Raw genomic sequence first — 11,185 nt, forward strand, 5'->3', positions numbered from 1 at the left:
TCCAAACTAATATCATACTGGTTTATGTCAGTAAAAATAAATAGTAGAAGATTATGTACAATCTCATTATCAGCATGCTTTGAAACCGTGGTGTGATATTTACTTCTTTGATTGTAATCTTCATGCATTGTCCATTGTGGAGCAGCTGGAGAAATTTCGAATTTTTTTTTTGTCAAATATTTTTTTTGCCAAATACATCTTACGAAAATCTGTTTCCAGTTATTTTATGTTAATATACATTATTTTTTCCAAATAAAATGAGAAGGATTCTGAACCATAGAAGACGATAATATAAATATCAATCAAAAAAACAATTCTATGTCCCCTAAATAAACACTGTATCGCGACTCTGAAGGCTGACGCAACTGCACAGTTCATTGGCTGGTTCTCTCAATCACGTGATACAGACATTAATAGAACGAACTGCTCGAATTTATTTGTGAGATTAATTAATGTGGTTATCATGGTCATTATTCAAGATTAGTATGTTATTTAATTAATTTATTTATTTTTTCGTGGGAAACGATTGAAACAAATTACTTTACGTGAATTTAGATTTAAATGTGTTTGTTCAAATGATAGGAATATTCATGTTTCGGGCCGGTCATATGCAAATATTTAAATCAGCGATACCTTTGACCTAACGACGATAACAGATCTGTCGACTCACGGTGAGTTTAATATCGCTTTGTTTATGAACTTATCATTATATATTTGTCATTTTTAGGCGACGATCGTCGTATATGCTACATTAATTGCAAAGCTAACATTCTGTTGTTATTATTGTCATGTACAGAAGGCGATTTGGGAGAATGGAGGCGGAAAATGACGAAACCGAGTGTTATGTTGATTTCTCGAGGTTGCAGTTAGAGGAGTTTCCCGATCATCTCTCAGAGAAGCGGTCGTCTAACGTACGCAGTATGGTACTTTCACATAATCGAATAACAGTCCTCCCGAGAGTCATAGGAAGCTTTGAAAGTCTGATCGAACTGGACATGAGCTCTAATCGTTTAAAATATATCTCAGACGAGATTGTACGGCTTCCGAAATTGAAGGTTCTTGTGGCAAAAAACAATTTACTTGACCTTGAGTCACTACCGAAAAACATTGGCATGTGCCCGCAGTTAGAAGTTGTCAATTTTAGTGGGAATTTGTTGGTTGATTTTCCAGTAGAACTGACTGAATTACAGACCTTGAAATGCGTGTACCTCGGCGGAAATAGAATAAGGACGTTGCCTCCCGAGTTACACAAGTTACAAAGGTATGACTGTTCATTCATTCATTCATTCATTCATTCATTGTTTTTTAATGAATATCTCTCGTAATTACGCATCCCATTGTCATACATACTAGTTGCTGTAGATTTTCATTATTTGTAAATAGTCATGCAGTCCCTGAATGTTGAAAAAGCTATACTGTAAAATACTTTTTTTTTGCTTGAAATTAATTTTCGCTGAAGGAATGCTTCAGTGAAAATACAATCCAGCGAATATACTTTTTTTCCTATATTTTACATTCAACTCGTCAAAAATCAGTGAAAATATATTCCACACAAAAGACCCAAAAAGTCGTTTCAGCAAAAATTAATTCCAGCTAAAATAAAGTATTTACAGTATTACCATAGCGTCTATAGCATTACCCCTAAATCACCTCCTTATCATATGTCCAACTGTATCGGCATGACAACCACGAAACTGACCACTAAGATAAGCATGAAAAGTAGTAGCTGAAAATTGAGACCAGTGAAGATCACGCTTTAGAATGTGTGCTTGATATTTTTGTGGAATACACAAATATTTGATATGGGGATTACTTGTCAGGACATCAAACACATCTTCATGTTATCACAGACCTTAGAAAACAATGTTTTCTAAGGTCTATGATGTTATGGGATCTCTGAAATTCTTAATCCGTTGTGTTTGCAGAGGGATTACAGCAGTTTTGTTCAGTTTATGTTAGTCACAGGGAATTATACCGCCAGTGTAGGATGTTCTTCACCACACCAATTTTACACATGCCAAAAAGAGCTAGTACCAATCTTGAATTAGTTGAGCATCTACATTTTGTGTTGTTATAAAATGTGTTCATGCACCATATGGCAATATACACCATAGTACAGTACAGATGATGCAATATACAGACAGTGTACACTGATGTAATTGTAAATACCACGGTACCCAGGTACCTTCACAATAAATTAAACAAAATAAGGTATTGACCATCTATTTTATTACCAGTAATATTTTTTTTTTATGAAACATTTTCATTTTAAAAATTTGTTTCTATATATTATCGTATTGACACTATATGGTTTAATAACTTGAGTGCAATCAGAAACTGAAATTTACTAAAAACTTAGTTTTTGAGAATTTTCCAAAATCCAGAATTTCCCAAAGATTCCACAATTTCACAGTCAGCTTAACAATATATGAAAAAACCTTGATAACAACAAGTAAAGCCAAAATATATTCTTAAAATAACAATAAAAAAAAATTACATCTAATTTTAATCAGATTGGGTTTTACCCTATTTACCGGTATTTCAAAATCATCTATTATCGATACATACGATAATGTATTCCTAGTAATTATAGTAATATTTTATCTTTAGAAAAAGAACATTTCTTTCAGTTGTTGCACAGTAAATATATACTGTAGAATACTTTATTATTCCACAGTATTAGTAGATGACAAATGATTGTACTGCAAGACTTAAAAAATGTTATCATTGGTCAATTGTTTGTTGAAGCAATAATTTGTGTTCTATTGTCAGGTTTGTGTTCATAACTTGATCTTATTATAAAATATAATGGCTGTTAGAATTTTTAGTTTGAAATAAGTATCGGGTAATCACTGGCTCACAGCTGTTACTTTTAAAAACATGAAATGCAAATACCAGAAAATATTAATAAACATAATTATTATAATCTATCACCTGTATCTCTGCAAAAGAATTTGTAACGACAAATTCCCCCAATTTCCCCTTCCAATGGTCTGCAGCAAATCTTCAAATCACATTTAAATTATAAAAAAATATTTGCAAAATGCTGTACCAAAATATAAAAAAAACCAGAAATAATGTTTATGTTGAGGACAATTTGAGGTCAACTTAATAGCACTGTTTTTTTTTCCTTGACCTGTGAATATATTGAATAATGATAACATTTGTGAACTGTATATTTTTTTTATTTATTCATAGACACAACATTTCGGAAAGTGCAGGTATATCACTGTACTTTGTATTTGACCTTGATTTGCACTAGTGTATACAGAATGGTTTTGATGACATTTTGAGACCTTAGGGACAACGTCAAAAGATCGAGTTTTTTATCTGACATTGATCTTTTGACATCGTCCCTTACTGTTGTACTATATCTGCTGGATTGTTTTGTCATATAAATAATGTATACCATTAGATTGCATTGTGCATGCATTTAAACACGTACACCATTTACTTCTAGAATCCAATATTACAATTGTTTTTAGCTCCGCTTGTCGACTTTGTCGAGCGGAGCTTATCATATGAGTGATTGTCCGTCTCCGTCTCCGGTACTACATGTGGACCTCTCTCAGATTTGTTCATTTTGTAGTGATATCTTTAATTCTCTAATTTTGGTGAATATTTTTGTCATTTTTAGTAAAAAGTGATATTTTCAACTTCTTGTTGAAAACCGCAAGTCCAATTGCTTTGATATTACATATATAGGTACTACATGTGGACCTCTCTCAGATTTGTTTATTTTGTAATGATATCTTTAATTCTCTAATTTTGGTGAATATTTTTGTAATTTTTGGTAAAAAGTGATATTTTCGACTTCTTGTTGAAAACCGCAAGTCCAATTGCTTTGATATTACATAGATAGGTACTACATGTGGACCTCTCTCAGATTTGTTTATTTCATGATGATATCTTTAATTCTCTAATTTTGTTGAATATTTTTGTAATTTTTGGTAAAATGTGATATTTTCGACTTCTTGTTGAAAACCACAAGTTCAATTGCTTTGATATATTATACATATAGGTACTACATGTGGACCTCTATCAGATTTGTTCATTTTCTAATGATATCTTCAGTTCTTTAATTGCCATGTGCATTGCTAACAGCTGAGCTATCTCAGCCGACAGGCTGCTTGTTTGTTTTCTTTCCCTTTCTAAATTGAAATGTAACTTTATATTCTATTTCATCTTGAAATCTCAAATTCAAGATCACATAATTACATTAAAATACATACAAATGTTGTGGGAAAAATGATGGCGATCATAACAACAAGGTTATATATATGTTAATACAATTGTGAGAGAAGTTGGATGTAAACAAAATAGACCTCAGACAAAAATGGCCGCCAAGAACTTATTTAGAGCAAGAGAAACACTTGAAACAGTGGATGAAAATAAGTCTTGTCTTTCAACAAGAACTCAGCACATATTTGCATTCTGTCTATTCAGAATCAAATAAATCCATCTCTGAAAAAAAATAATGTAGAATATTGATTTATTGCAATATGAATCATCTTTAATAGCCCAAACAAATCATGTGCAGTTCAAGTTCTGTTCCCGTACCACTCACAATAGCAAATGAGCTTATTAATATTTAATACCATGATGTACAGTGAGGTCAATCAATTAAATGTAAATGTAATAACTTTCACTGACGAAAAATAAGCCTTAATTAAAGCCACATGAATATGTAAAATAACAATATAACTCATTATTTCCCTGCCAAATTCATGAACTTAAAGCCCAATGAGTATGATCAAAAAAGTGAAAATTTTATGGTTTTACAGTATGTCAGCTGTTTGTTGGCCTTGGATGCATAACCCTATTTCACCATTGAAAACTTTTATTAGACTATTCATTCAGTAAATAGTTGTGACAGTGAATGCCTGTTATGTACTGATTAGAAATGAAAAGCTATTAGTTGTATTAATCACAGTCCACAGTGATAGAGGGACTGTGTATAAATGAATGTCTTTGATAATAATGATTATTTACATAACACTGACTTCGTGAAAGTACAGCAGTGACATCTCAAAAGAAAAAAAAGTTACTTAAATTGCAAAGTAAAATGAAATAAAACAGTAAAATGATAATAAAGAATCATAGAGTAATACTAGAAGGGAAATATTTCCCTGTGGGTTGGTGTCTGGCGCTAAATCTGTTCTGTATAAATTTGGCTACTGGAATAACTTTTGAATTTTTTTATCCTCTGGCATGTTGGTGCAATTGGTAATGTCTGGTTGTTTCTCAAAACTGAACACATCTTTGTTGAATGAGCATGATATCATGAAAAGTAACTTGTCTTCAATTTCTTTTTTATTACCCATTTTTTGGAAACCCATTGGATGTGTGTACCTACTTCCTTTCTGATCATAGCTGTAATTTTTGCTATTCAAAATTGAGTGGATTGATTGATGTTGATGTCTGCAAACATGTTTAGGCTGACATTGAATAATTACTTTTGAAAGGTAAACTGACCTTGCTTTGTATTGGGCCCTGAACATGTATATTGTAATACTCTCCACCAGTGAAAAACTGAGAAGTCCTGCTAATTTATTCTCATCGATCTCCTGGTGTACAATGTTGAAAATAGTTTTTGTATACCGAGATTATTAATTAAACTGACTAATTTTAAGAGGGTATGAATAATGTTAACATTTATTTTATGTATTCACTTAATAACACCACATTAGTTAGCCACTTACAGATCAGATATATTTAAAAACGTCAGACAAAAAGAAAACATAAATTACCGGTACACACTTTAGAAACTGAATCATCCATATCCACATTCTATTATAATCCTGAATAGACAAGTTATAAGTTTTCTGGTTCCTATGTTACTAAGTACACGCCAACGACAAGAAGGTGGATTTTATAACCAGACACTGGTTAGACAGTTTGACTTGGTTTTCTCAAGATACATGTGCTTGTTCTACCCCAGAGATATCTTACAAACGTATATGCTATAGTTTGTCCAATTTCATTGTATGTATGAAAAACAAGTTTTCAGTATTTTACTAACATTATGTAAATTTTCAAAAGTAATCTGGATACCTATAATATATAATCACCAATCGGTTCAAAACTGAAGCATATCTGCTGAAAACTGCTAATTCCTGAACGGAAATGGACAAGTGTTGATTGACACTTCACACATTCCTTGCACTTATGACTACTAAAGAACCAAAGATCACAAACCACTGTTTTTATGTGGATTGTCTAGACTATTAAACTCGGTGACATCCTCTTTAGAACAAATTGGTATTCAGTCTAGGTTTTAGGCCATAAACAGATGTACAATTCATGCTTGAATTGAAAACATCAATGCAGGGAGATAACATAAAAAACTTGCCTATGTAAACTGTTCAGTGTTGTCTACGAACAGTTGCCATAATATGAGACCGACTTCAGAGTACTGTAAAATACTTTAGTTTCAATGGGAATTTATTCTTGTTGAAGGGATAAATCAGTGAAAATACCTTTTTTTCTATATTTTTTATTCAACTCATTAAAAATCAGTGAAAATTAATTCCAGCTGAAATAAAGTATTTTACAGTACGTGTTCTTAATGGTCATACTGCACCAAGATTACACAAGTATTTAGAATAACACGTTGTTTGATATTTTTGTTTTCAGATTGGAAATACTGTATTTGGGAGGAAACCAACTAACTGAAATTCCTGCTGAAATCGGAAGTCTAAACAGCCTGATTTCTCTTGTGTTATGTGATAATAAAATTCAACAGCTTCCATCGGATTTTGTGAAATTAACAAACTTAGAATCACTGAGTCTGCATAACAATTCACTCACAACTTTACCCACGCAAATTGTGAAGTTGAAAAACCTTGCTGAATTAAGTCTTCGTGGAAACCCATTAGTAATGCGGTTCTGTCGTGATCTGACGTACCAGCCACCATCGCTACTTGAACTTTCTGGCCGAGCTATTAAGTCTAACAATGTGCCTTACAATAATGCTGATTTACCCAGAGATCTTGTTCACTACCTTGGTTCTGCCTGTAAATGTGTCAATCCCAATTGTAAAGGTGAGTTTACTCCCATAATGCATTGCGTAATACACATTAATAATTCTAATCAGATGATCTTACTATTTGCTTAGCTAAATCTGAAACAGTATCTAAGGAAATTGGGATCTTGGAGCTCTCTCCTCTAACTAAATTTGTCAACAAAATCAGATATTACCTTGTTGAAACAAACATTATTCTGCACATGCATTTGAAACAAGGCACCTGATTGGTTGTTTTATCAAATAAAATATATACTGTCAAATAATAACGCTCTATTTGAGTACCAGCTTAGATAACAAACCATACAAAACACTAAAAACATTTTTCTAGCCATTTATAACAAATCTTACTTACTTCCTTATGGACTGAACGTAGCTTGAATCAATGTGTTTTTGCTTTCAAAAACTCTGAAAAAAAAACAAACCAGGAGGGCTTTTCGACGTACAACACACCACCCAAAAAAATCATGCAGTTATACACAGACATTTCTGTCATTAGAGATTGCATTCAGATTACCAATAGTGTGAATGGCGAATAATTAACACTAATACATTTTTTGTTTGTTTACAGGAGTTTATTTTGAATCAAGAGTTGAGCATGTGAAGTTTGTTGATTTCTGCGGTAAATATCGTCTACCATTGCTGCAGTATCTTTGTTCACCACAGTGTGCAACTCCTGGATCATGCAGTAGTAGTGAATCAGAATTATCAGAAGACGAGTCAGGTGTACCGACCTCAAAAATTAAGAAAGTTTTACTTGGTTGAGATTTACTGGAATCAAATGAAATGAATGCAGAATCTAGTCAAAAATATTACTTTCTACTTCACACGAAATATTTTCGTTTTCGTCATCTTACAAACTATCCTGTATGACGAGCTGAGCTGCATTCGTGCACACACACAACATTAATATTTATTAATAGTTCATTTACACCAGCGGTACTCACTAACAATAAAAAACTCCACCAGCTGCTATTCACTAGTCTGACATTATTCCTGTTTTAATCATGCATATTATAGCAGTTTTGATACACTGCATTGTAAATACAGTCTTGTTTATACTGCTTTTTACTGTTCACAAATAAGAAATCTTGCCCAAGAAAGCTAAGCATACTTGTAGGTTGTAATTACGTCTCCAATTAATTAACTGATTAACAAATATTCTCAAATGATATAAACAAATAATAGTATATTGTAAATATGTCTAGTACCCAACATTTCTAAAGCTGTCGGATATGTTTCGAGAGACATGCAAAAATTGTGATAAATATTTTTGGGATGGGTGTATTTTAATCGGACAATTGATGTTGGGTGTATATTCTGAAATAGATTCATAGTACGAATGTGCGTCCAATTTGCAAATATTTTTTAGAAGGTAAAAGACCCCCATGAAGTCAACTTAGAGTTTTATCATTTTTTTTAGCTATGTGTAAAAATGAGTCCTTTCATACCTATCCTATGGTTCTCATGATAGTGAAATATAAACAAATGAAGACAATTGCCAAATTGTCCACTCTCACATTGAGGGCAGTTTCTCAAAAGATGACGCAAATGGTGTAAAATCTACATAATACCAGTACTTGAGTGACCTTTACTGCAATCAGTATTCCTTTAATAATGCATTCAGTCACAATATATTTTGCATACTGCCATATTTTTATGAGAATTACGTTCATAATATGTCAGTGTTCATAACTGCCACTTCCTATAATCCTCAGGGGTATTGTGGTTACTTTTAAGCCATTCATGATGAAGGTGTTTTCTGATTAGCTTGAACATATTGTAAACAAACTCAAATTGGATTGGTCATCAAAACCAACTGATATTTAAGTTGCTCACTGTCAGGGTTGGTTGTCAGTTAGATACTAACTTGTTCAAATATAATTGGCTATAATGACATTGTAATATAATAATAGTATAATAATAATTGTGTTTTTAATGAAAAGGGACACTGATGCTGTTATTTATTAAAATTATGCAGCTATAAATGTTGGTGCTTTAAGATTTAAGGGAATTTATGACGATAAAATCTTGTGATAGTCATTTCCTGATAATAATTGACTAGAGTAAATGTCACTAATCAGTGTCAAGTCAATACCTTTTGACTGGAAATCCAGAATACTTGCATATTTCACTGGAGTTTGCAATTTACAACTATTAAATCATAGTCCTGATTTTATGTTAATTTTATTATATTTGTAATTACTTATACATGTGTCTATATTTCATTAAAAACCTAATCAAATTGAGCAAAACTTATTTGATATCAGTGTGCTTATTACTTTATTTGTGTAAAGTGTTTTTCAGTATACTGTAAAACATGTCTTTTAGCTAGCATGTTATTTTAGCTAATCTGTAATTTCGCTAGTTCAAGATGTCACTATAATTTAAAATAAAGTATATTCTCACAATGAAATTGTCGACACTTTAGCTAAATTAAGATTTAGTTAATTCATGCATGGAGTAAAATTCGCTAAAATTGCATGTAGCTACTAAAACATGTTTGACAGTATATTGCCTTCAACTTACAAGCAGTCTGTCATTCAAAGAAATATTGTTTAATTATGTCATTGTAATATTTTGTGTTTTGTTTTTAAAAACAAATCATTATTTGTTGCTTATTTGACATGTCCTTATAGAAATGTATTCACTGGGTTTTATTTTTGCTTATAAGTAAAATCCACTAATTGAATTGATGTTTCCCTTTCTTGTTGAGTATGCTCAAAATAATGAAATTATATACTAGAACCTGTAAAAATAAATAGTTTTACAATATTGTAACGATGGTTAATACGTATCGGTAATGTCTGCTTTCTTTGTAGCCAAGGTCTATTTATGCAGCCAAAGTATCATTGTGTAAATAAAACAGGGTTTTTACAATGAGCTACTTTTGCCATCATAGTTAGGCCATACTGATTTATTTTCATGGATGGAGACCCCAAAACTGATGTGAGAGGGCGAAAAAAAAAATCATGCTGCTAAAACCACAGGACTACACAGCTGGTATTACGAATTGAACCGCAGGAGGAGGCATATGTTGAAGTACGTATAGCTGTGTAAACGTCATCTCTCCCGGCCGACGTCAATTGCATACCAGGCTACAACAATCCCTCCATTTTTCCTCTGAACTTTTATGCTCGCGTGTTTTGGTGGTGTGGTCGCCATGTTGGAATTCCTGGCTATGCATGTGCAGAAGATCATTTACGACAAAATTGGCACGTTTTGAGGTAGTCCAAAACGAGTTTCACAACAAGCTGGTGCTTTGCGACAATATGAGTCGACAAGTTTCGGACAGAAAACTGATTTGTGGAGACTCGTCTTCGGAGATTTTTTTAATGCGTACGCGGATGTCATCCATAAAATTAAGTCGGTGTGCTACGTAAGGCCACAAAACTAAGGATGGTAGAAAATGGAACGCTATTTTGTGGCCAAGAACAAGTTATGTGGCTTTTGCTATCAACAAGATCTAGGCTGTTATTTGCAGATAAAATCTATTGCCGTACGAGGAGCTGCATTTATTGCCATTGTTTTTTATTCATGTACAGTAGTCGCTCAGATCGTGTTCAAATTTGGTATCAACACAACGTATTTTGCAAGTGACTTGTTTAAAACGTAACACAACTATGGCACTTAAACTGAACTAAATAAATATACACACTGCAAAATGTTGTATTTTTAGGCTATACATAATTTATTTATAGCTCAGCTGCCTGCAATTATAATGAAAATAGGAACATTTTCAGATTTAAAAACAATGCTCCAAAACGGCTCGTGGGAGATGATGGATGGGCTTTTTCAATTCCATTTAAATGACTTATCCACGTCGTTTAGCACGGAACTTTACATATTAATCGTTTTTGCTATACAATTATAGTTTTTACCTTGCCCGTAACATCAAAGATGGAAGGGAAAGGTATATTAAGGGAAAAATTTCTGTCCGGCGTTGTCGTCGTTGTTGTTGTTGTTGTCGTCGTTAATAATGTTATTGTGTGCACAATAACTTTACTAATTCTATTCCAAACTTTATCAAACTTGGTCACCTTATTCATGAGTATAAAGTCTTCCCTGGGTATGAAGAACAGATGTCCTGTATGAAAATATCACGCAAAAATTGAGAAAATCTGATAAAATATTTTCTACTTGACTGATCACTCCTGATAC

The 11,185-nt window shown here is 32.6% G+C and overlaps 1 protein-coding gene across 1 annotated transcript; it reads left to right on the plus strand.

The window, feature by feature from the left end:
- The first annotated feature begins 639 nt into the window (after nucleotides 1-639).
- On the plus strand, nucleotides 640-9,815 carry LOC100376973 (leucine-rich repeat-containing protein 58-like). The gene is made up of 4 exons (XM_002735656.4): nucleotides 640-671; nucleotides 797-1,261; nucleotides 6,637-7,043; nucleotides 7,596-9,815. Exons 2-4 carry the CDS (start codon nucleotides 813-815, stop codon nucleotides 7,787-7,789), a joined length of 1,050 nt encoding a protein of 349 aa, XP_002735702.1. The 5' UTR covers nucleotides 640-671; nucleotides 797-812; the 3' UTR covers nucleotides 7,790-9,815.
- Nucleotides 9,816-11,185: the final 1,370 nt, after the last annotated feature.

This window comes from Saccoglossus kowalevskii, chromosome 5, assembly GCF_978046115.1.
Source record: "Saccoglossus kowalevskii chromosome 5, keSacKowa6.1, whole genome shotgun sequence".
NCBI classification, from domain to species: Eukaryota; Metazoa; Hemichordata; class Enteropneusta; family Harrimaniidae; genus Saccoglossus; species Saccoglossus kowalevskii.

Excerpts from the sequence above, each read along its gene's own strand:
- LOC100376973 (XM_002735656.4), top strand. The coding sequence starts at position 813 with ATGGAGGCGGAAAATGACGAAACCGAGTGTTATGTTGATTTCTCGAGG. Across the intron at positions 1,262-6,636 it reads GAGTTACACAAGTTACAAAG|ATTGGAAATACTGTATTTGG; the intron begins GTATGACTGTTC and ends TTTTGTTTTCAG. Across the intron at positions 7,044-7,595 it reads TGTCAATCCCAATTGTAAAG|GAGTTTATTTTGAATCAAGA; the intron begins GTGAGTTTACTC and ends GTTTGTTTACAG.